Source organism: Haliaeetus albicilla, chromosome 29, assembly GCF_947461875.1.
Source record: "Haliaeetus albicilla chromosome 29, bHalAlb1.1, whole genome shotgun sequence".
Classification (NCBI taxonomy): domain Eukaryota; kingdom Metazoa; phylum Chordata; class Aves; order Accipitriformes; family Accipitridae; genus Haliaeetus; species Haliaeetus albicilla.
Window position 1 is genome coordinate 5,023,945 of NC_091511.1, and position 23,947 is coordinate 5,047,891.

A 23,947-nucleotide genomic window follows, 5' to 3' on the forward strand; every position below is an offset into this window, starting at 1 on the left:
CCACCCCCAAAAAAAAAACCAAACCCCCCCAACATCCCCCCCTTTCTCCCCTGCTGCGAGGGACCCAGGCATCCGGACCCCCCCCACCCCAAAAAACAACACACCCCCCCGGTGCGGGGCTGGGGGCGCGCGGGGGGGTCCTTCACTGCCCGTCGGCCTTGGGCTTCTTTGGAGCAGATTTCCTGGAGGGGGGGGGGGCAGGAAAAAAGTGTAAGAGATGTGGGGCTGCCCCATAACTTGCCCAGCCCCACTGCTTCCCCCCCCCAGGGCTCCTGCCCCCCCCCCCCCCCCCTCCCCTGACCCCCAACCCAGCCCCACAGACCCCTGGGGCTACCCTGGCGCCCCCCCCTCAGCCCCACAGACAACCCCCCCAAGCAATAGAGGGAGCCCCATAGCCCCCCCCCTTCAGCCCTCCTGACCCCCAAGCCAGCCCCACAGCCCCCCCAGCTCTCCCCTGACCCCCAAAAGTCAGCCCCACAGCCCCCCCCAACCCCCAAGCCAGCCCCCCCAGCTCTCCCCTGACCCCCAAGCCAGCCCCATAGTGCCCCCCCCCCCCCCCCGAGCCCAAGCCAGCCCCCCAACCACCCCCCCAAATCCCCACTCACATGTCGGGGGACGAGAGCGGCCGCTTGCTGGCGGGTTTGGCCACGGATCCGTCCTTGCTGGATTCTGCGGGTCGTTGGGGGGGGGGGGGGCACAGAGATGGGGGGGGGACACATATGAGGGGCCTGGACACCTGCATCCCCCTGCCCCACACCCCGAGGTGACCCCCACATCAGGGGCAGCCCCCCCAAAACAAGGGTTCAGGTCTTCCCCACGTCAACGCTACAGGGATCCTGCCCGAATCCAGCCCCACAGAGAGCCCCCCGCACCCCAAATCCAGCCCCATAGAGCCCCCCCCACCCCAAAAAAGCCCCCCCCAGCTCACCTTGCAGCCACCGGACCTGGGTGGCGGGGCCGTAGCCCTTCTCGTTGCGGGCGGCGATTCGGAAGATGATGGCGGGTTTGGTGGTGTAGTCGATGTGCGCGGTGGAGAGGCTGCCCGACTGCACCAGGCACGAGGGGCTGGGGCCGCAGTAGACCCTCATAAAAGCCAGTTGGGCCGGTGCCCCCTTGGGTTCGGTTGCCCCCCCGGCCGCCCCCCCGCCTGCTCCTTGGATGGCCAAGTAGACCGAATATTCCACGATACGTCCCGAGGTGACCGAGGGGGGTTCCCACGTCAGGTGGGCGCCGTCCGGGCTCTGGAGGGGGGAAAAAAATGGGGTGGGGGGGGGAGAAAAAATGGGGTGGGGGGGTGTCAGGAGGAGAGAAAGGCCGTGGGGTGGTGGTGGGGGGTGTTTGGGGGGGCAGAGCTGGGGGAAGGGGATGTGGGGCAGGGGGATGTGTCGCTTGGGGGGCAGAGCGGGGGACCGGGACGCGTCGTTTGGGGCGCAAGGATGGGGACAGGGACACACCGTTTCGGGGACAAAATTGGGGATGGGGACACATCACTTGGGGGGCAGAGCTGGGGACAGGGATGTGTCACTTGGGGGGCAGAGCTGGGGACAGATTTGGGGCAGGGACATGTCATTTTGGGGACAAAGTTGGGGACAGGGACACATCACTTGGGGGGCAGAGCTGGGGACAGGGATGTGTCACTTGGGGGGCAGAGCTGGGGACAGATTTGGGGCAGGGACATGTCATTTTGGGGACAAAGTTGGGGACAGGGACACATCACTTGGGGGGCAGAGCTGGGGACAGGGACGCATCATTTGGGGGGCAAGGATGGGGACAGATTTTGGGATGGGGATGGGTCATTTTGGGGACAAAGTTGGGGACAGGGACATGTCACTTGGGGGTAGAGCTGGGGACCAGGACATGTCATTTAGGGCACAAGAATGGGGACAGATTTGGGGCAGGGACGCATCGTTTTGGAAACAAAGTTGGGGATGGGGACGCGTCACTTGGGGGGCAGAGCTGGGGACATTTGGGGGCAGGGACGCGTCGTTTTGGGGACAAAGTTGGGGATGGGAACATGTCACCTGGGGGGCAGAGCTGGGGACCAGGACGCGTCAATTGGGGCACAAGGATGGGGACAGATTTGGGGACAGGGACGTGTTGTTTTGGGGACAGGGATGCATCACTTGGGGGGCAGAGCTGGGGACAGATTTGGGGCAGGGACGCGTCGTTTTGGGGACAAAGTTGGGGACGGGGACGCGTCACTTGGGGGGCAGAGCTGGAGACAGGGACGTGGGGCAGAGCTGGGGACCAGGACGCATCATTTGGGGCACAAGGATGGGGACAGGGACGTGTATTTTTGGGGACAAAGTTGGGGACAGGGACACGTCACTTGGGGGGGCAGAGCTGGGGACAGATTTGGGGCAGGGACGGGTTGTTTTGGGGACAAAGTTGGGGACGGGGACGCGTCACTTGGGGGGCAGAGCTGGGGACCAGGACGCGTCAATTGGGGCACAAGGATGGGGACAGATTTGGGGACAGGGACGTGTGACTTGGGGGGCAGAGCTGGGGACAGATTTGGGGCAGGGACGCGTCGTTTTGGAAACAAAGTTGGGGACGGGAACATGTCACTTGGGGGGCAGAGCTGGAGACAGGGACGTGGGGCAGAGCTGGGGACCAGGACGCATCATTTGGGGCACAAGGATGGGGACAGATTTGGGGACAGGGACGTGTCGTTTTGGGGACAGGGATGCATCACTTGGGGGGCAGAGCTGGGGACAGATTTGGGGCAGGGACGCGTCGTTTTGGGGACAAAGTTGGGGACGGGGACGCATCGCTTGGGGGGCAGAGCCGGGGACCGGGACGCGTCATTCGGACCCTGAGGCTGCGGCCGGATTTTGGGAGGGGGACGGGTCGTTTCGGGAGAGGTGGGCTGGGGGCCGTGGGTCGCGCCGTACCTTGCTGATCTTGATGGCGCAGGGGGCTCCGGGGAAGCCGGGCAGGCAGGTCTTGAAGGCGGAGAGGTCGGAGAAGGGCCCGCGGCCGCAGGCGTTCAGCCCCGCCACGCGGAACTTGTACGCCGTCCCCGGCTGCAGCTCCTGCCGCCGCAGCTGGGAATGGTCCGGGATCGCCGTCCCGTCCTCCTGCGGGGGGGACACGCCGGGAAAGCCGTGAGGGACAGCGGAGGGACGTGGGACATCCGTGGGGACATCGGGAAACCCACAGGGACATCAAGATGCACGTGAGGGGCACCAAAGGGACACCAAAGGGATGTCGGACATCCATGGGGACATCGGGAAGCCCACGGGGATGTATGATGTCCGTGGGGACATCAAGACGCCCGTAAGGGACACCGGAGGGATGTGGGACATCCGTGGGGACATCAGGAAGCTCGTAAGGGACGTAGGACATCTATGGGGACATCAGGAGACCCACAGGGACATCAAGATGCACGTGAGGGACACCAAAGGGATACCAGAGGGACATGGGACATCCATGGGGACATTGGGAAGCCCACGGGGACGTATGATGTCCGTGGGGACATCAAGACACCTGTAAGGGACACCGGAGGGATGTGGGACATCCGTGGGGACATCGGGAAGCTCGTAAGGGACGTAGGACATCCATGGGGACATCAGGAGACCCACAGGGACATCAAGATGCACGTGAGGGGCACCAAAGGGATGTGGGACAACTATGGGGACATCGGGAAGCTTGTGGGGACATCAAGACGCCTGTAAGGGACAGTGGATGGACGTGGGACATCGGGAAGCTCGTAAGGGACAGCAGAGGGACGTGGGACATCGGGAAACCCACAGGGAGATCAAGATGCCCATGAGGGACGCCAAAGGGACACCAGAGGGACGTGGGACATCCATGGGGACATCGGGAAGCCCATAAGGGACAGCGGAGGGACGTGGGACATCGGGAAACCCGTAAGGGATAGCGGAGGGACGTGGGACATCTACAGGGACACTGGGAAGCCCACAGGGACGTACGATGTCCGTGGGGACATCAAGACGTCCTTAAGGGACAGTGGAGGGATGTGGGACATCTGTGGGGACACCAAGACGTCTGTAAGGGACACCAGAGGGATGTAGGGCATCCATGAGGACATCGGGAAGCCTGTGGGGACATACGATGTCTGTGGGGACATCAAGACGCCCGTAAGGGACATTGGAAGGACGTGGGACACCCACGGGGACATCAGGAAACCCACAGGGACATCAAGACGCCCATAAGGGACATTGGTGGGACGTGGGACATCTGTGGGGACACTAGAAAGGCCATAAGGGACATAGGCTGCCCACGGGGACGTAAAGATGCCCGTACAGGACACGGGATGCCTGTGAGGACACCAGGATGCTGATAAGGGACGTGGCAGGGATGTGAGACACTCGTGGGGACGTGGGAGGAACACGGGACACCCATGGGGACACCAGGACACTCGTAAGGGACACGGGACACTCGTGGGGACATAGGAAGGACACACGATGCCCGTGGGGACACCAGGACACTCGGGAGGGACACGGGAAGGACATGGGACACCCGTGGGGATACCAGGACACTCAGGAAAGACATGGGAAGGACATGGGACACCTGTGGGGACACAGGAAGGACATGGGATGCCCGTGGGGACACCAGGACACTCAGAAGGGACATGGGAGACCCATGGGGACATGGGATGCCCGTGGGGACACCAGGACACTCGGGAGGGACACGGGAAGGACATGGGACACCTGTGGGGACACCAGGACACTCAGGAAAGACATGGGAAGGACATGGGACACCTGTGGGGACACCAGGACACTCAGGAAAGACATGGGAAGGACATGGGACGCCTGTGGGGACACCAGGACACTCGGGAGGGACACGGGAAGGACATGGGACACCCGTGGGGACATGGGATGGACACACGATGCCCATAGGGACACCAGGACACTCATAAGGGACATGGGAGACCCGTGGGGACACGGGAAGGACGCGGGACACCTGTGGGGACACCAGGACACTCAGGAGGGACATGGGAAGGACATGGGACACCAGGACACTTTTAAGGGACACAGAAGGAACATGGAACACCTGTGGGGACCCCAGGACACTCGGGAGGGACATGGGAGGAACACGGGAAGGACACGGGACACCCGTGGGGACACGGGAAGGACACGGGACACCCACGGGGACACCGAGACCCCCCCAAAGGACATCAGGAAGCCCACGAGGGACAGGAGGACGTCCACGTCGGACAACCAAGGGAGGGAGAAGACCCCTGGGGGACCCTCGGGGACATTGAGGGTGGTCCTGGGGGGACACCCACGCCACGGGGGGGGCACACAGACTCACGTCGGCGGGGGGGGCGTCCTCGGGCGGGAGGAAGTAGTGCGTCACCATCATGGTGGTGCCCTTGATGACGCCCACGTCGAACCACTGGTTCTCCTTCTTGGCCAGCACCTTGGGGGGCTGCGCCGCGGGGTCCGGCTTCTGTGGGGGGGCGGGGGGGGTCAGCAGGCGAGGGGGGGTCGTCACAGGGGACGTCACCCCACGCCGGGGACGCTCCCCCCCACCAAGACCCTCGACTCACCACCACCGGGGCGGTCTCGATGCCGTTGGCCACCTCGGCCAGAGCGGTGGCCGCCTGCAGCTTGGCCGGGCTGGGGCCCACCACGGGCGGGGGGGCCACGAAGGCGCTGGAGGGGGCCAGGCCTGCGGGGAAAAAACCGATTTATTATTATTATTTTTTTGGGGGGGGTCATTTAGGACACCCCAAAGACCCTCCCTCCTTCCTCCAGCCATCCAGGGGGTCCCGTGTGTGTCCCCCCCACCTCCCCACGAGGACCCCCAAGGTGCTGGGTGCCCCCCGTCCCAGTCTCACCGTCGGCGGGGGGGGGCAGGAGGCCGGCGGGGGGGCCGGCGGGGGGGCCGAGCTCCCCCAGCCCGTTCGCGTCGGCGGCCGGGTCGTTGAGGCTGTCGGCGGGGGCCAGGGCTTCGGTGGGGAGATGCGGCGGCGGAGGAGGAGGAGGAGGAGGAGGGGGGGGAGCCGGGGGGGTCGGGGTTTGGGGAGCTGTTGGGGTTTGGGGGGCCGGGGGGGCGGCGGTGACGGCGGGGGGGGGCGCGGGGGGGGCGACGGCGGCTTCTTGGAGCTGCTGCTGCTGGACCAGGGCGGCCAGCTCCTGCTGCGTCAGCACGATGGGGATGGCCCCCCCCGGCCCTTCCGGCCCCTCCGGCCCAAGGGGACCCAATTCGGGGGGGCCCCCCCCGGGTTCTCCGCTCTCCAGGGGCTCCGCCGCACCTGGGGGGGGGAGACGGGAAGGTCAGGGTGGGGGGGAACCCCTCGTTGGGGAGCAGGACCCCCCCACTCTGTGGGTGTCCCCCCCCTTGGGGACATGACAGCAGGATGGGGCTATGGGGGGGGGGGCCACCCTAAATTTGGGATTGGGGCCACCCCCCCCATGGGGCCACCACCGTTATGGGACTGAGACCACCACCCCTATGGGACCAGGGCCACCATCACCGTGGGGGGGCCACCACTATGGGCCCAGGACCACCATGCTCATGAGACCACCATCACCATGGGGCCAGGGCCACTGGGGCCACCATGACCGTGGGGCCACCATGACCATGACCATGACCATGGGGCCACCACCCCGATGGGACTGGGGCCACCAGGAAGCCACCATGACCATGGCCATGGGACTGCAGGCACCATGAAGCCACCATGACCGTGGGGAAGCCACCATGACCATGGGGCCACCACCATGACCATAGGGCCACCAGCCTGATGGGACTGGGGCCACCATGAGGTCACCATGACTATGGGGAAACCACTGTGACCATGATCCTGACCCCGACCATGGGGCCACCACCCCGACAGGACTGCGGGCACCATGAAGCCACAATGACTATGAGGAAGCCACCATGACCATGACCATGGGGCCACCACCCTGATGGGACTGCAGGCACCATGACTATGAGGAAGGCACCATGACCATGACCATGGGGCCACCATGACCATGGGGCCACCATGACCATCACCGTGACCATGACCGTGACCATGGGGCCACCACGACCATGACTGTGACCGTGACCATGGGGCCACCACGACCGTGACCATGGGGCCACCATGACCATGGGGCCACCATGACCACAACTGTGACCGTGACCATGGAGCCACCACGACCGTGACCATGGGGCCACCATGACCATGGGGCCACCATCACCATGACCGTGACCATCACTGTGACCATCACCGTGACCATGGGGCCACCATGACCATGACCATGAGGCCACCATCACCATGATGCCACCATGACCACAACTGTGACCGTGACCATGGAGCCACCACGACCGTGACCATGGGGCCACCATGACCATGGGGCCACCATGACCATGATGCCACCATGACCACAACTGTGACCGTGACCATGGGGCCACCACCACCATGGGGCCACCACCACCATGGGGCCACCACCACCATGGGGCCACCATGACCATCACCATGACCATGGGGCCACCATCACCATGATGCCACCATGACCACAACTGTGACTGTGACCATGGAGCCACCACGACCGTGACCATGGGGCCACCATGACCATGGGGCCACCATGACCATGACCATGATGCCACCATGACCACAACTGTGACCGTGACCATGGAGCCACCACCACCATGGGGCCACCGTGACCATGGGGCCACCATCACCACAACTGTGACCGTGACCATGGAGCCACCACCACCATGGGGCCACCATGACCATCACCGTGACCATGGGGCCACCGTGACCATGGGGCCACCATCACCATGATGCCACCATGACCACAACTGTGACCGTGACCATGGAGCCACCACGACCGTGACCATGGGGCCACCATCACCATGGGGCCACCATCACCATGACCATGGGGCCACCATCACCACAACTGTGACCGTGACCATGGAGCCACCACCACCATGGGGCCACCATGACCATCACCGTGACCATGGGGCCACCGTGACCATGGGGCCACCATGACCATGACCATGGGGCCACCATGACCATGGGGCCACCATGACCACGACCATGGGGCCACCATGACCACGGGGCCACCATGACCACGGGGCCACCATGACCACAACTGCGACCGTGACCATGGAGCCACCACCACCATGGGGCCACCACCACCCGAACAGGACCCCCCCCCCCCCCCAAAACGTTCCACCGTCCCCCCCCGCGGGCGCTCACCCATGACGGCCTGCTGGGCCGCCTGCAGCACGGCCTGGATGGCCAACGCCTGGGCTTCCTCGGTGGCCGCCGCCTGCGCCGCCGCCTCCGCCGCCGCCGTCACCGCCAGCTCCTCGGGGGTCAGCCCCGTCACCACCAGCGCCGGGGGGGCCGCCCCCCCGGACGAACCCCCCAGGGGAGCTTCCGCCATCAATTCGGGGGGAAGACCCAGACCCTCCGCTTCGGCCCCCCCTGCGCCGCCGCCGCCGGGGGGGCCGGGGGGCAGCACCACCACCGCCAGCGGCTCCGGCGAGCCGGGGGGGGCCGACGTCGCGGTTGACGTGGCGGCGGCGGTGGTGGTGGGGGGGGGTGGAGGAGGAGGGGGGGCCGGGGGGGTGGTGGCGGCGGGGGCCGGCGGGGGGGTGGTGGAGGGGGGCTCAGGGGGCGGCTGGGGGTCCCCGGCGGTGGCGGCGGCAGTGGTGGGGGGCTCGGGGGGTGCCGGGGGGGGCTCCGTCAGTGATGAGATGCTCTGGGGGGGGGGGCAGGAGAGGAGGTTGGAGGGCGGGAAATGAGGCCCCCCCATGCAAAGACCCTCCCAGACCGGGGTCCTTGGTGCCCCCCCATCCCCAAAGCCACCTCAAGGTCATTCGTGTCCCCCCCCCGGGCCTTAATGCCCCCCATAGTGTCCCCAAAGCCCCCCCCCCAGCTCCTAAAAGCGCCCCCATCCTATCCTCATCCCCCTTAATGCCCCCCATGGTGTCCCCAAAGTCCCCCCATAGTCCTTAATACCCCCCCCAGCCTTTAATACCCCTCCTACAGTGTCCTCAAAGCCCCCCCCAGCTCTTAAAAGCCCCCCCATCCTATCCCCATACCCCCCATGGCCCTTAATGCCCCCCAATAGTGTCCAAAAGCCCCCCCAGCCTTTAATACCCCCCCTACAGTGTCCCCAAAGCCCCCCCCAGCTCTTAATGCCCCCCCATAGTGTCCCCAAAGCCCCCCCATAACTCTTAATGCTCCTCCATACTGTCCCCAAAGCCCCCCCAATCCTGTCCCCATGGCCCCCAGTGTCCAAAAGCCCACCCATAGCCCTTAATGCCCCCCCCAGCCTTTAATACCCCCCCTTCAGTGTCCCCAAAGCCCCCCCCAGCTCTTAATGCCTCCCCACAGTGTCCCCAAAGCCCCCCCCCAGCTCTTAATGCCCCCCTATCCTCTCCCCATGCCCCCCATAGCCCTTAATGCCCCCCCATCCCATCCCCATCCCCCTTAATGCCCCCCATGGTGCCCCCAAAGCCCCCCCACAGTCCTTAATCTCCCCCCCATGGCTCTCCAAGCCCCCCAAGCGCGCCCCCCCCCGGTTCCCTTCTCACCGGGACGGCGGGCCCCGGCGCCGGCGTTGACTGAGTGACGGTGGTGACAGCCCGGGGGGGCTGGGGGGTCCCGGTGACGCTGGGGCCGGGGCTGGGGGTACCGGGGGGAGCCCCCTCGCCCGGGGGGGGTTCCGGCTCTCCCTGCCCGTTGGCAGCCGGCGGCGGGTCTGCGAGGAGAAGGAGGGGGGGGGGAACGACACACAGACAGGCACGTGAGCGGGGTGACCCCCTCCTGCCCCCCAAAATGCCTCCCCGGGGGGAACGCGGCCCCCCCGCGGTGTCACCTTGGTTGGCGCCCATGCTGGAGGTGACGGTGGTGGCCGTGTGGGTCGTCCCCGTCTCGTGGGTCTCGCAGGGGGGGTTGGAGCAGCCGTGGGGGGGCAGGGGGCTGGGGGGACCCTCGGGGAGCGACGGGGGGGCCCCCTCGGTCGGCGTCATGGTGGTGCCGGTAGCCGTCGTCTGATGGGTCTCGCAGGGGGGGGAGCCCTGCTCCGGACCCCCGCCGGTGCCGGCCGTGGCCGTGGTGGCCGTGTTGGTCGTCCCCGTCTCGTGGGTCTCGCAGGGGGGGTTGGCGCAGGGACGGGACCCCCCGGCGGCGGCGGCGGTGGTCCCCGTCTCGCAGGGTCTCGAGCCCGCGGCCGTGGTGGTGGTGGCCGTGTTGGTCGTGCCCGTCTCGTGGGTCTCGCAGGGGGGGTTGGAACACGGTCGCGCCGCCGCGACGGTCGTCCCCGTCTCGTGGGTCTCACGCGGTGGGTCGGAGCACAGTCTGGAGGCGGCGGTCGCCGCCGCGTTCGTCGTCCCCGTCTCGCGGCTCTCGCGCAGGGGGTCGGAGCGCGGCCGCGCCGCCGCCGCCGTGGTGGTGGTGGCCGTGTTGGTCGTCCCCGTCTCGTGGGTTTCGCAAGGCGGGTTGGAACACGGTCGCGACGCCAACGCCGCCGCGGCGGCGGCGGTCGTCCCCGTCTCGCGGGGTCTCGTCCCCGCGGCCGTGGTGGTGGTGGCCGTGTTGGTCGTCCCCGTCTCGTGGGTTTCGCAGGGCGGGTTGGAACACGGTCGCGACGCCGACGCCGCGGCGGCCGCCGTGTCGGTCGTCCCCGTCTCCTGGCTCTCGCCGGCCGGGCCGGAGGACGCCCACGGCGCCGCGTCGGGCGGGCGGTGGGTTTGGCACGGCTGGTTTTCCTCCGCCGTCCGGTCCCCGTGGGCGCGGGGGACGGCGGCGGCCGTCGACACGGTGGTGCCGGCGGTCTGCTGGGTTTGGCACGTGGCGCCGGGCGGCTCCGCCGGCCCCCGGGGCTGGCAGGAGCGGGCGGTGGTGGGGGTGCTGGTGGTGCCGGTCTCGTGGGTCTCGCAGGGGGGGTTGGCGCAGGGCCGGGGGCCGGCGGGGGCTTCCCGGCAAACCCGCGGCGTCATGGTGGTGCCGGTGGCGGCCGTCTGCTGGGTAGGGCAGGGGGCGCCGGGCCGAGCGTCGGCGCAGAGGCGGGCGCCGGCGGCGGTGGGGGTGTTGGTGGTGCCGGTCTCGTGGGTCTCGCAGGGGGGGTTGGAGCAGACGCGGACCACGCCGGCGGCGGCGCCGGGGGGCAGCGCCCCCCCCTCGGCCCCCTCGCAGACCAGCTGGAGCTGGGGGGCCGGCGCCAGCCCCCCGCCGACATTGGCCACCAGGCTGGTGGTGGGGGTGTTGGTGGTGCCGGTCTCGTGGGTCTCGCAGGGGGGGTTGGAGCAGACCAGGGTGACGGTGCCGGCCCCCCCCTCGGCCTGGCCGGATTCGGGGAGGGGGCCGGCGGCCGCCGGCTGCTCGGTGGTGGGAGAAGCCAAAATGGAGACGGGGAGATCGTGGACCGGCTGCGCCTCCACCCCGCTGGGCGTCGTGATCAGCGTCACCTGCGTGGGCTGCGACACGGGCTGCCGCCCCCCCCACAAACAGCCGCGTGTCACCGGGGGGGTGCCGGGGACGGCGGGCATCTCCCCCCTCCCCTCCAGCCACAGCCCCCCCAAATCCGTAGGTGCTCCCCACCGCCTCCCACCGTCTGTGCCAAAACGGGGGGCTCGTGGCGAGAGTCCCCCTCCTGCGCCGTCCCCGTGTCGTCGTGTTCCCCCCCCCGACATCCCGGTGACGGTCGCGTCCCCCCTTACCTGCATGGTGATGGTGGGGGTGCCGAGCCCGCCGGCGGCCGTCATGGTGGTCTGGGCGGCCGAAACGGTGATGGCGGCGGGGTTGATGACCTGGCTGGAGAGCGTGGCGATGGTTCCCAGCGTGGTGATGGGGGTGGCCAGCGAAGCGGTGGCGCTGTGGCCCCCGGCCCCCGCCAGGCTGGTCGATACCGTGCCCGTCACCGTCCCCAGCGTGGTGACGCCTGCGAGGGGAGAGCAAGGACGGCGTTGGCGGACGCCGGAGACTTCACCGGGCCCCTCTACCGGCGCGGTGACGCCGACGCTTACCCGTGGTCCCCTTGACCACCAGCGTGGTGACGGTGGGTTTGACGGCCGAGACGGTGACCGGCGTCACCAGGCGGACGCCCCCCATGGGCACGGTGCGCAGGATGGTGCCCGGTTGCCCGGGGGCTCCCTTAAGGACCACCTGGATTTGGGGAAAAAAAAAAAAAAGAGGGACAGGAGGTGAGCATGGGGGGGGCTCAGGGGACATGGAAAAGCGGGCGCGGGGGTCCCAAGGGACGTGCTGGCCCCCCCCCCCCCGTCTTTTTTTACCTGCGTCACGCCCTGCTGGCCGTGGCCGGTGGCCAGTTTGGGGACGGCGGTGATGATTTTGGCGGGGGTGCCGGTGCCCGACGTCATGACCTTGGTGGTGATGATGGTGATGGGCGATTTGATGCCGGGGCTGCTGGTGACGCCTGGTCGAGGGGGGGGGACACACACGGGTCAGGGACACCGAGGACACGCCGTCACCCCCCCCAATCCGTGGCGTCCCGGCGCTCACCGGTGGCTCCCGACTGGGTGATGATGGCGGACATGGGGATGGTTTTGATGATGGTGGTGGTGCCGGGTTTGGTGGTGCTGGGGGAGACGCTGCTGATGCCCAAAATGGTGGGTTTGGCCCCCCCCGCCCCGGCCTGTGTCGTCGTTAGGATGGTGGTGGGTTTCCCATCTCCCGACGTCACCAGCTTCAGGATGGTCCCCGCCGGCAGCGGGCCCTTCGTCTGCAATGGGGGGGCGGGCGGCAGTCAGCGAGGGGGTCCTGGGGGGCTCGGGGACAAGGTTTTAGGTGGGGGGGGGGGGGGACACGGTCACCTGGATGATCTGGGTGACGGGGCCGGTGGACGCCTGTCCGGTCACCGCCGAGGTTTGCACCGGTTTGGTCTGCACCACCGACATCACCTTGCCCAGGTTAGAGATCTGGGAACGGGGGGGGGGGAGAGAGTCGGGGGTAAGTGACCCCCCCCAGCACTCAAAGGGGAGCGCTGGGGGGGTCGATGACCCCCCAGAAACCCCACATCCCCAAAACCGCTGGTATGTAAGACCGAAGTGACTCCCAGGACCTCCACAAGTGGAGTGTTTAGGGGATCAGTGACCCCCCCAGGGCTCCTAGGGTGGTACTGGGGGGGGCAGTGACCCCCCAGGACCCCGGGAGCCCCAAAACGGAGGTATTTAGGGGTTAGGTGACCCCCACTCAGGACCCCTGAGGGGCATTGGGGGGGTCAGTCACCCCCCCAGGACCCCTGGCTCCCCCAAACCCAGTGTTTATGGGCTCGGTGCCCCCCCAGGACCCCCAGCTCCCCCAAACCCAGGGTGTTTATGCGCTCAGTGCCCCCCCAGGACCCCCAACTCCCCCAAACCTCAAGTGTTTATGGGCTCAGTGGACCCCCAGCTCCCCCAAATCCCAGGCTGTTTATGAGCTCAGTGCCCCCCAGCACCCCCGACTCCCCTAAATCCCAGGCTCTTTATGGGCTCAGTGCCCCCCAGGACCCCCAGCTCCCCCAAATCCCAGGCTGTTTATGGGTTCGGTGTCCCCCCAGGACCCCCAGCTCCCCCAAATCCCAGGCTGTTTATGAGCTCAGTGCCCCCCAGGACCCCTGACTCCCCTAAATCCCAGGCTCTTTATGGGCTCAGTGGCCCCCAGGACCCCTGAGTCTCCTAAATCCCAGGCTCTTTATGGGCTCAGTGCCCCCCAGGACCCCCAGCTCCCCCAAATCCCAGGCGTTTATGGGCTCGGTGTCCCCCCAGGACCCCCAGCTCCCCCAAACCCGAGATGTTTATGGGCTCAGCGCCCCCCAGGACCGGATTTTGGGGGGGCTTACCCCATAGATGTGTATGTGGGGGGGGTCTCACTCACCAGGGCGCTGCCCCCAGGGACGGAGATGGGGCTCTTGACGAGGGTGATGGTCTTGGTGACGCCGCCCACCACGGTGGTCATCACCTGCGCCTGCTGGGCCACCGTCACCGTCCCCGACTTGTGGACGGTGATGATGGGGCGCGTGGCCGCGTTGGTGGCGGGGGCCGCCCCCCCCGCCGTGCCCACCTGGGCCGCCGCCGTCTTCAGCATCCGGGTGGCCGGGTTGCTCACCTGGGGAGGAGTGAGGGAAAACGGGAAAAAATTAACAAAAAAATAAAAAAAAAAAAAATAAAAAAAAAAAGGAAGAAGGGGATCTTCCTAGGACTCCATGGAAGCGCCGTCGCGGCGACTTACCATGACGGGAGAAGAAGCCACCTTGACGGTGGCCGGCAGCGTGGTGGTGCCGGGAGAGACGGCCACCGTCTTGACGATGGTGGCACCGGCGGGGACGCTGAGCACCGTGGGGGCCGAAGCCGGGGGGATTTTTTGGGTGGCGGCGGCCGCCGCCGCCAACGCCGCCATGCCGCTCATCTGGGGGCTGCTGCCGATCACCTGGGGGGGGGACACGGATGACAAAAGGGATGACTGGGGGTCCTCACGTGTGCGTGTGTCCTCCCTCAAGGTCCTCGCCCCCCGCCGCGGTCTCACCGTGCCCTGGGGGCTCTGGGTCGGCACCACCATGCGGACGCCGGCGGGCAGGGACGTCACCGTCACCGGGGCTTTGCCGGGTTGCCCGGCCGAGCGCACCGTCACCAGGGGGGGTCCCGCCGTCGCCGCCGGGGGACCCGTCACCTTCAGCACCGCCGGGACGCCTGACGGGAGGGGAGATGGGGGGGTCAGCGCAGACCCTGTCGTGCGGCCCCCCAGCCCCTCCCCGTCCCCACAAAACCCCTGTCCTCCCCTAACTCCTCCTCCTCGCCGTATCCACCCCCCCAGTCTCTCCAGTGTCCCCCCCCCATGTCCCCATAACCCTACACCCCCCATATCCCCCCATCCCTTTATTCCCTGTACCCCCTCCCCGTCTCTCCTGTGACCCCACATCCTTTATAGACCCCCTGAACCCCCCCATATCCCCCATCCCCCCAACCCTTCTGTGACCCCACATCCCCTGTAAGCCCCCCCATATCCCCCAATCCTTTTATCCCCCATACCCCCTCCCCGTCCCTCCTATGACCCCACCTCCCCCATAAGCCTCCCCACGTGTGTGTCCCCGTGTCCCAACGTCCCCTGGACCCCCGCCATGTCCCCCCGATATCCCCCCCATCCCTTTATCCCCCTCCCCATCCCTCCTGTGACCCCACATCCCCCATAAACCCCCATGTCTGCTGAACCCCCCCACATCCCCCATACCTTCTCCCCATCCCTCCTGTGACCCCACATCCCCCGTAATCCCCCCCATGTCCACTGAACCCCCCCATATCCCCCCATTCCTTTATCCCCCGTACCCCCCATCCCTCCTGTGACCCCACATCTCCCGTAAGCCCCCCATATCCCCCCATCCCTTTATCCCTCTCCCTCCTACAACCTCACCTCCCCCATAAACCTCCCCACATCCCCCCCCCCAGTATCCCAACGCCCCCTGGACCCCCCCCCACATCCCCATATCCCCCCCGATATCCCCCCCCAGCTCACCGGGGGCCCGTGCGGCGGCAGCAGCGGCCCCGCTCAGTGGGGCGGCCGGGGGTCCGGCGGGCAGCACCTGCAGCGCGGTGGTGGGGGGCGCAGCGGGGGCCGGGGGCGCCGCCGCCGGCGCTGGTGGCGGCGGCGGGGGCGGCAGCAGGGTCAAGCCGACGGGTCCAAGGGCTTGGGGGGCCGTCGGGGGTCCGGGAGCGGCGGCGGCGGGCGCGGGGCTTTTGGGGGGGTTGGCGGGGACGGAGGGGACGGGGGCGGGCGCGGGGGAGGCGGCGGCGGGGATCTCGTACTTCTGCAGCTGCAGCAGGTAGGAGTCGGCGGTGGGCACCGGCCCCCAGCTCACCTCCAGCGACGTGGTGTTGGCGCGCACCAGCTGCACCCGCGCCGGCGCCGGCGGGCGCTCTGGGGGGGGACAGGGTGTTAGAAGGGGGGGGCGGACGCGGGAGGGAAAGCTGGGGACACCCGGGATGCTCCTAGGTCCCTCTGGGATAACCCGGTTGCTGTCCTGGGACCCCCCGCCAAAATCTCGTGGGACACCCCAGTTCCTGTCTTGGGGCGCTCCGCAGCACCGGGAGGGACCTGGGGACCCCCAGAGTCCCCCAAGAACCCCAAAAGACACCCCAGACCCCATCCCAGGGTGTCCCGTGGCTTCGGGATGGACCTGGGGACCGCCAGGACACTCCTAGGTTCCCTGGAGGACACCCCAGACCCCATCCCAGGGGGCCCCACGGCTTTGGGATGGATCTGGGGACAGCCAGGACAGATCTGGAGATCCATGAGATCCCCAGAAGACACCCCAGATCCCATCTCACGGTGTCCCGTGGCTTCAGGATGGATCTGGGCACAGCCAGGACAAACCTGGAGATCCCCAAGATCCCCAGAAGACACCCCAGACCCCATCCCAGGGTGTCCCGTGGCTTCAGGATGGACCTGGGCACAGCCAGGACAAACCTGGAGATCCCCAAGATCCCCAAAAGACACCCCAGATCCCATCCCACGGTGTCCTGTGGTTTCAGGATGGACCTGGGGAGTCTGAAGACGCTCCTAGATTCCCTAGTAGGCACCCCAGATCCCATCCCACGGTACCCCACGGCTTTGAGAAGGACCTGGGGACAGCCAGGACGGACCTGGGGACCCCCAGAACATTCCTAGATTCCCTGGGGGACATCCCAGACCCCATTTCAGGGTACCCCACAACTTTGGGAAGGACCCGGGTACAGCCAGGACAGATCTGGAGACCCACAAGATCCCATGGGACACCCCAGACCCCATCCCAGGGTGTCCTGTGGCTTCAGGACAGACCTGGGGAACCCCAGAACACTCCTAGGTTCCCTGAGGGACACCCCAGACCCCATCCTGGGGCACCCCACAGCTGCGGGATGGAACTCAAGACCCCAAGGATGGCTCTGGGGACCCCCAAAATCCCATAGGACACCCCAGTCCCCATCCCATGGCCCCCTGTGGTTCTGGGACGGACCTGGGGATGCCCCAGTCCCCGTTCCTGGGACATCCCGTGGCACCGGGACAGACCTGAGGACCCCCAGGACCCCCCCAAAGCCCAAGGAGACACCCCCCCGATGCCAAGACCCCCCCCAAACTCACCGGTCTCGAGGTACCAGAGATCCTTACAGCAGACCTGGTTGTTCCAAGCTTTGCGGTAGCCGTCCCGGCCGCTCCAGATGTAGAGGCGGGTGGTGATGGCCACCGCGCAGTGGCCGGCCCGTGCCCGCGGCACGTTGTCCTCCAGCGTGTCCATCAGGATGGGCTCCCACGCCATGGAATCTGGGGAGGGGGGAGTGAGATTCGGGGCACCGCGACAAAATATTTGGGGAAAAAACAAGGGGTTTGGGGGAACGTTGGCCGGGTTGGGAGAGGTTTGGGGAATCTTTGGGAAGTTTGGGGGTCTCGGGGGGAAGCTTGGGGAGGGTTTGGTCATCTGGGGAAGCTCCAGGAGAGATTTGGGGGTCTTGGGAAGAGACACAAAGGTCTTAGGAAGGGGTTTGGGGGACTCAAGAAAGGGGTCTGGGGGACTCAAGAAAGGGGTCTGGGGGACTCAAGAAAGGGGTCTGGGGGACTCAAGAAAGGGGTCTGGGGGTCCCTTACCCAGGTTGAGGCAGGCCAGGGTGTTGGTGCACTTCCACTCTTTCTCATGGGTGGCCACCTTCACGTCGTCCATGACGAGGGGCACCCAGCCCCCAAACACGTACATCCTTGGGGGGGGACACGACACACACGATGGGGGGGTCAAGGGGGGTCTGGGGGACCACCCGTGGCATCCCTGGGGCGGGTGGGGGACCCTCCCATCAATTAAAAGCTTCAAGAAATACAAACACGGGCTATTAAACGTTAAACGATGCGTGTAAAGACGCGGGGGGGAAGCAAGGGGTGCAGAAAGCGCCCGTAATTATACAATATTAATTGTGGGTATTTTCTTAATAGCGCTGAGCGACACCCCAAAACCGCCCCAGTGTGCCTATAGGAACGTTAAAGACCCCCCCGTGTCCTCTCCCGGGGACAAAAAGGGGGTGAGGGGAACTTGGGGGACCCCCAGGACCGTCGTTTTGGGGGCACGGAACCCCCGACTCACTTGTTGCCGATGGTGGTGGCGGAGTGAAGGCTGCGGGGCAGGGGGGCCACCCCGCTCAGGCTGGGCTTGTTCCAGGTCAGCGTCTCTGCCGGCGCCCCGAAACAACGACAAGTGATCAAATTGCCCCCCCTAAAAAAAAAAACCAGCCCCCCGCCACCCCACATCTCGCCCCGCCTCACCGATATCGAGGGTCCAGAGGTCTCCGAGGCGGCAGCCGCTCATTCCCCCGTAGATAACGAGCTTGGACTTGCGGCTCTCCCGCTCGGTGTAGACGACGGCCGTGTGGGATTCCCGGGGGGGGGGCAGCACCCCGTAAGTGATGGGGATGTCCCAGGCCACCACCCCCGAGCCCGGCCGCAGCTCCAGGATGTATAGATCGTTTAGGTACCTGCGGCGGGGAGGGGGGAATAAACCTCGTGAGACAAAACAGGCGGCTCGGGGGGGCCGGGACACCCCTAAAAAGGACTTGGGGGTCTTGGGTGTCACCTGTGCCCCCCCCTCAAAGCACCCAGGGACCCCCGTGACTCCCCAAAACCCATCTAAAACATCCCTAGTGCTACTCGCCGCCCCCCACAAGACACCCAGGCGCGCACAGCATCCCTGTGACCCACCCCCCAAAAAGCATCTGGGATGTCCCCGGTGTCACCCCCCCACACCTGGAGGCACCCGGGGGGTCCCCACGCCCCCCCCCACACCCGGCAGTACCTGGGGATGTTGTTTTTGGGGTCCTCGCTGTCGTTGGCCAACCCCCCGAAGAGGTAACACTTGTTGCCCACCAAGGAGAAGCTGTGACCCAGGCGGGGGCAGGGGGGGGGCCCGTTTTTGGGGGTCTTCGCCTTCAACCGCTTCCACTCCCACCGACTAGCCTGGAAAAAAATGGGGGGGGGGGGGCAGATACAGGGAACTCAGGCGTCCAGAAACAGAACCCAGGGGGACCCTGCCCCAAAAATACAACCCCCCCAGACGCAGCCTCCCTCCAAAACGCAGCCTCCTCCCAAAACACAGCCTCCCCCTAAAATGCAGCCCCCCCCCCTAAAACGCAGCCCCCCCAGGGGGGTACCTGGAGCTCGTAGAGGTCGTTGCTGTACTTGCCGTACTCCACCATGCCCCCGAAAACGAGGAGGCGGGTGCCGTCGCAAACGAAGCCGTAGGCGGCGCAGCCGGGGGGGATGTCCCCCCGCACGGCCGGGATGAACCACTGGTTGGTGGCTGAGGAAGGGGGGGGACACAAAAAAAAGATTTTTGGGGGGGGTGGTCAGCTAGGTAAGACCCCCCCCTTACTCGTGCGGGGACGGCGAAGGGTTAATTTGGGGGCCCCAGGGCACCCTGGGATGCTGGAGGACCCCCCCCCCCAATCTGTGCTCATGGTAATCAGGGGAGGAGGGGAGAGGTGGGGTGACCCCCCCAGCACACCAGGGACCCTACGGACCCTCTCAAGCCCCCCAAAACAACGTGGGGACCCCTCACCACAGCAGCCTCCCCCCCCGACACCCCATGGGGACCCCCCTTGTCCAGGGCGCCCCTCGGGACCCCCCCAGACCCCAAGAAACACACCCCCACCATGGGGAAACCCCAGCCCACACAGGGACACCCCCCCCGAACCCCAAGTCACCCCCCCCAACGCTCCAACCCCCCACCCAAAGACCCCCAGACCCCCCTGGGGGGGTACCCCAGCCTATACAGGAACCCCCAGACCCCCCAGCAACGCTCCAACCCCTCCAAAGACCCCCGGGGGGTACCCCAAAACACACAGGACCCCCCCCAGACCCCAAGAGCCCCCCCTCCAACCTACCCCATCCTGCACAGAGACCCCCAGACCCCAAAGCGATGCCCCCGCCCCATGCAGGGACCCCCAGACCCCACGGTGACGCTCCAACCCCCCCCCAAAGACCCCCAGACCCCCCCAGGGGGGGACCCCAAACCACACAGGACCCCCCCAGACCCCAAGAGCCCCCCCCCCGACCTACCCCATCCCACACAGAGACCCCCAGCCCCACGCAGGGACCCCCAGCCCCCACGGTGACGCTCCAACCCCCCCCCAAAGACCCCCAGAGCCCCCCAGGGGGGGGACCCCAAACCACACAGGACCCCCCCAGACCCCAAGAGCCCCCCCCCCCGACCTACCCCATCCCACACAGAGACCCCCAGCCCCACGCAGGGACCCCCAGACCCCACGGTGACGCTCCAACCCCCCCAAAGACCCCCAGATCCGCCCCCCCCACCCCCCGAGTTGTCTCGTGTGCCCCCCCGGGGGTCTCACCGGTGTTGTAGACGTGCAGCTCGTCGACGATGCCCTCGTTACCGCCGCCGAAGACGACGATCAGCTCCTTGATGGCGACGGCGCGGTGGCCGTGCCGGGGCCGGGGGACGGGCCCCGACCAGCCCACCACCCGCTTCCAGCGGGGCTGCAACGCCGGGGGGGCCGGGGTGCCCCGTTGAGGGGAGCCCCCCCCCGGGGCCGGGGCCGCCATCCGCCCCCTCTGCCTCTCCTGCAAGGGTGGAGGGGGGGGGATTTGGGGGTCAGGGGGGGTCAATCGCCCCCGAATCCCCTGGATTTGGGGTTTGCCATAACGCACCACACCCCCCCCCCCCGGCTGCCTAATTAACCAGCTGCATAATTGCCCCCCCCACACCCTTCCAGCCCCCCAAATCTCACGACAGCCCCAGGGGGATTAATTGCCCCCCCCAACACCTCCTAGATAACCCCAGCACGGGCAATTAGTCCCCAGCTGCTGCAAACTGCTTCTGAGCAAAGCCCCCCCACCCTGCGCATTGCCATTACCCCAGGGCATGCAATTAACCCCCCCATTACAGCAACCCCAGGGGGGGCAGTTAACGCCCTCCCCCATTTAAAATTACCTCAGGGCATGTAATTAGCCCCCCCCATTACAATTGCCCCAGGGCATGCATTTAACCCCTCCTTGCAATTACCCCAGGACATACAATTAATTCCTCCATTAGAATTGCCCCAGAGCATGCACTGAGCCCCCCCCTTACAATTACCCCAGGACATGCAATTAGCACCCCCCCCCCCCCCCGAAACAATTACCCCAGGGCATGCAATTAGCACCCCCCATCACCATTACCCCAGGGCATGCAATTAATCCCTCCCCTCTACAATTACCCCAGGCCATGCAATTTGCTTCCACCTATACAACTGCCCCCCCCAACCACGAAAATGCCCCCAGGGGTGTAATCCCCCCCCCGGGGCATTACAATTACCCCCCACCCTGTACAATTACCCCCTCTCAGGGCATTACAATTACTCCAAACCAGGTAATTACCCCCCCCCCCCCCCGCGCCCAAACCCTACAATTAACCCCACGGCGTGCAATTACCCCCCACCACAGCATTACAACACCCCCCAAAGCGTGCAAATACCCCCCCCACCAATACAACAGCTCCCACGCCTTCCAATTACCCCCCCTAATTAGATAACCGCCCCCCTCCCCCCAGCCACGCAATTGCCTCTAAGCTCCCCCCCCTCCCCCGTGGCTGCAATTACCCCAACATAATTAATTACCGCCCCCCTTCCCCGCTGTAACGGGGCCGTGCCCCCCCCGGGAGGGCCCTGGGAGCCGCCATCTTGTAGCTGCCCGGGCGGAAAATGGCGGCCGCCTTCTTCCCGCCCCCCCCCCTTCCACCTTCCCTCCCCGAGTCTCTCACCGCTGACCCCGTCCGCCCCCCCCCCCGTCGGCTGAAGAGCCCGAAGAAGGTGGGAGAGGGGGGGGGGAAAGATAAAATAAAAAAAGAAGAGAGAAAGAGGCGGGGAAAGGGGGGGGTTGGCGGTGGCGGCGGGCGCCTTCACGCCGCCCTGGGAGCCGCCATCTTGCGCCTGTGTCCAAGCGGCCGCTCCTCTCCCCGCCCGCGCGGGGGAAGGCGGGACGGCGGCGGCGGAAGGGGCGGAGCCACGGCAGGGGAGCCGCCCTCTTCCCCCTCCCCACACTTGGGCGCCGCCATCTTGGGAGGGGAGATGGAGGCCGCCATCTTGGAAAAAAGAGGGAGGCGGCGGCCCTGCGGATGACACCCCCCCCCCCCCCATTACACTCCCATCCCCCCAGCGCTTTCCCCACCCGCCTCCCCTCACACCTCCCCGGTGCTAACACGGCGGAGCGGCCCCGCCGACCCGGTTCGGCACCGGCGGCCTCGTACGGAACGACCGAGGGCGGCAGCCTCGGGGTTGTACGGCACGGCCATGGCGACCGAAGGGGGGGGTAGAGGCGTGACCGGGGGAAAGGGGCGTGACGCTGCCGACCCCGTAGCCCCGCCCACTCCCGGCGCCCCCTTGAAGGAGGCCGTTTCCCCGCCAAGCCCCCCCAAGCGCTGCCATGTCCCGGTGCCCCCCGCCTTCCACGCACAAAGAACTGACTCCCCCCCAATACACAGACGGCCGCACACCCCCCGCCCCGAAATAACCCCCTTTACCCCCCGCGGTTTCGTTCCTGGCTGCGCAGCCCCCTCCTCCCCAGCAGGCCAGCGCTGTACGGAGCGCTCAGCTCGCCATGGGCGCCGCCATTTTGGACGCCACGCCTCTCCCTTAACCACCGCCCCCTCCCCAAACTCCTCCTCCTGCTTCTCCGCGCCCTTCCCTCCCTCCTCTACGAATAGAACGGGGCCCAGCAGACGCTTGGAGACCTCACGGCTCTTGCCCTGCCCGGGGCAGCGAGCTGAACTAACGGGAAACTTGGACACCATCTTCTCCGCACCCCCCCCCCCCAAAAACCATCCCCGTACTCCCAAGATGGCGGCTTGAGGGGACCCGGATGTGGGCGGAGCGCGGCGCCAGGACACACCCCCCTTTACCGCCGTCCCCTCCCAAGATGGCGGCCCTCGGTAAGGAGGGGCGGCAAGGACCCGGATGTAGGCGCACGCCGCCGCCATGACAACCCGCCCGTCCCCTCCCAAGATGGCGACGCCCGTTCGCCCGGCGGAGGAGGAAGAGGAGGAAGAGGAGGAGGCCCCGGGGTGGCGCCTCCTTCCCCCTTCCCCACACACACACACACCCCCGCTCCCGCCTTCCTCCCGCCCTTACCCGGGTGCGGCTCCTCTAACGGGAAGGCTCCAAGGTGGCGGAGCGGCCGGTACCCGGATGCGGGGAGGAGGGGTCACAAAATGGCGGCGCGCTGCGCTGGGAAAAGGGCGGGCGGGGCTGGAGGTGGAAGGCGGAGGGGGGGGGGGGGAGACCCAAGATGGCGCCGCCCGGTCCCCGGATCTTCCTCCTCCTCTTCCTCCTCCTCGGGGCGCGGACAAGATGGCGGCGCCTGGCCGAGGGGGGAAGGAAGATGTCGGGCGGCCCCCCCCCCCGCTAACACCCCCCCCCTCAGCCCCGCCGTCTCCCTCCCGCGCTCCCCCGGGGAAAGGCCCGGATGCGGCGCCCCAAGATGGCGGAGGCGGTAGGTCGAAGCGGCCGCGGCTGCCCAAGATGGCGGCCGCCGCGGGACCCGGATGCGGCCGCTCGCCGGGGCCCGCCGCTCCCTTCCCCCTCCGCACCTGTTGGCAGCCGCCGTTCGCGAACACCGGGCGCCGCTTCCACCCGCCGCCGCCGATCGCTCCGGCCCGCCGCCGCCGCGCCGAAAGGCCGAGAGGGGCCCGCCCGCCGCGCCGACTACTGGCTCTTGGGAGCCGCCATTTTGGACGCGTCTCCTCCACCCGCCACAAAGATGGCGCCTCCCAGGACCCGGATGGTGGCGCCTAACGGCTCGGCCGGGCAGCGCGCATGCGCTGCAGCCGAAGGGGCGGTGCGGCGCATGCGCATTAATCCCTCAGCGCCTCCCGCCCACCCCGCCCCTCCCTTCCCGCGCATGCGCACCGCCCTCCCCTAACGGTTATATATTTTTTTACCGTTGTTGTTCAAACCCCCGCGTTTTCAGCCCTTTTTAACGCATCGGCGAACCCCTCTCCGCCTGGCCCGTCCCCCCCAAAACGCCGCTGAGGGGTCGATT

General features: G+C 67.0%; 1 protein-coding gene across 7 annotated transcripts; it reads right to left on the reverse strand.

The window, feature by feature from the left end:
- Positions 1-41: 41 nt before the first annotated feature.
- On the reverse strand, positions 42-23,687 carry HCFC1 (host cell factor C1). Of its 7 annotated transcripts, none has more exons than XM_069774240.1 (28): positions 23,496-23,672; positions 23,038-23,128; positions 20,266-20,494; positions 19,066-19,214; positions 18,711-18,871; positions 18,185-18,393; positions 18,006-18,090; positions 17,522-17,628; positions 17,021-17,200; positions 15,419-15,820; positions 14,435-14,598; positions 14,141-14,338; positions 13,787-14,017; positions 12,745-12,849; positions 12,434-12,653; positions 12,205-12,347; positions 11,938-12,076; positions 11,632-11,852; positions 9,789-11,400; positions 9,505-9,671; positions 8,159-8,666; positions 5,810-6,226; positions 5,519-5,640; positions 5,281-5,418; positions 2,895-3,080; positions 929-1,241; positions 606-669; positions 42-182 (listed from the first exon to the last, which is right to left on the reverse strand). In XM_069774240.1, exons 3-28 carry the CDS (start codon positions 20,474-20,476, stop codon positions 143-145), a joined length of 6,492 nt encoding a protein of 2,163 aa, XP_069630341.1. In that variant the 5' UTR covers positions 20,477-20,494; positions 23,038-23,128; positions 23,496-23,672; the 3' UTR covers positions 42-142. The 7 variants fall into 7 exon arrangements, with proteins under 7 accessions (XP_069630341.1, XP_069630340.1, XP_069630339.1 ...); XM_069774239.1 differs by having other exon boundaries at positions 23,038-23,266; XM_069774238.1 differs by lacking the exons at positions 23,038-23,128; positions 23,496-23,672 and adding an exon at positions 22,641-22,901 and having other exon boundaries at positions 13,787-13,876; positions 13,973-14,017.
- Positions 23,688-23,947: the final 260 nt, after the last annotated feature.

Coding starts and splice junctions, on each gene's coding strand:
- HCFC1 (XM_069774237.1), bottom strand. CDS start 22,886: ATGGCGGCGGCGTGCGCCTACATCCGGGTCCTTGCCGCCCCTCCTTAC. Junction 18,872..19,065: donor ACGACCTCTACGAGCTCCAG/GTACCCCCCTGG, acceptor ATTTTTTTCCAG/GCTAGTCGGTGGGAGTGGAA. Junction 17,629..18,005: donor GCCACCACCATCGGCAACAA/GTGAGTCGGGGG, acceptor TCCCCCCCCAAG/GATGTACGTGTTTGGGGGCT.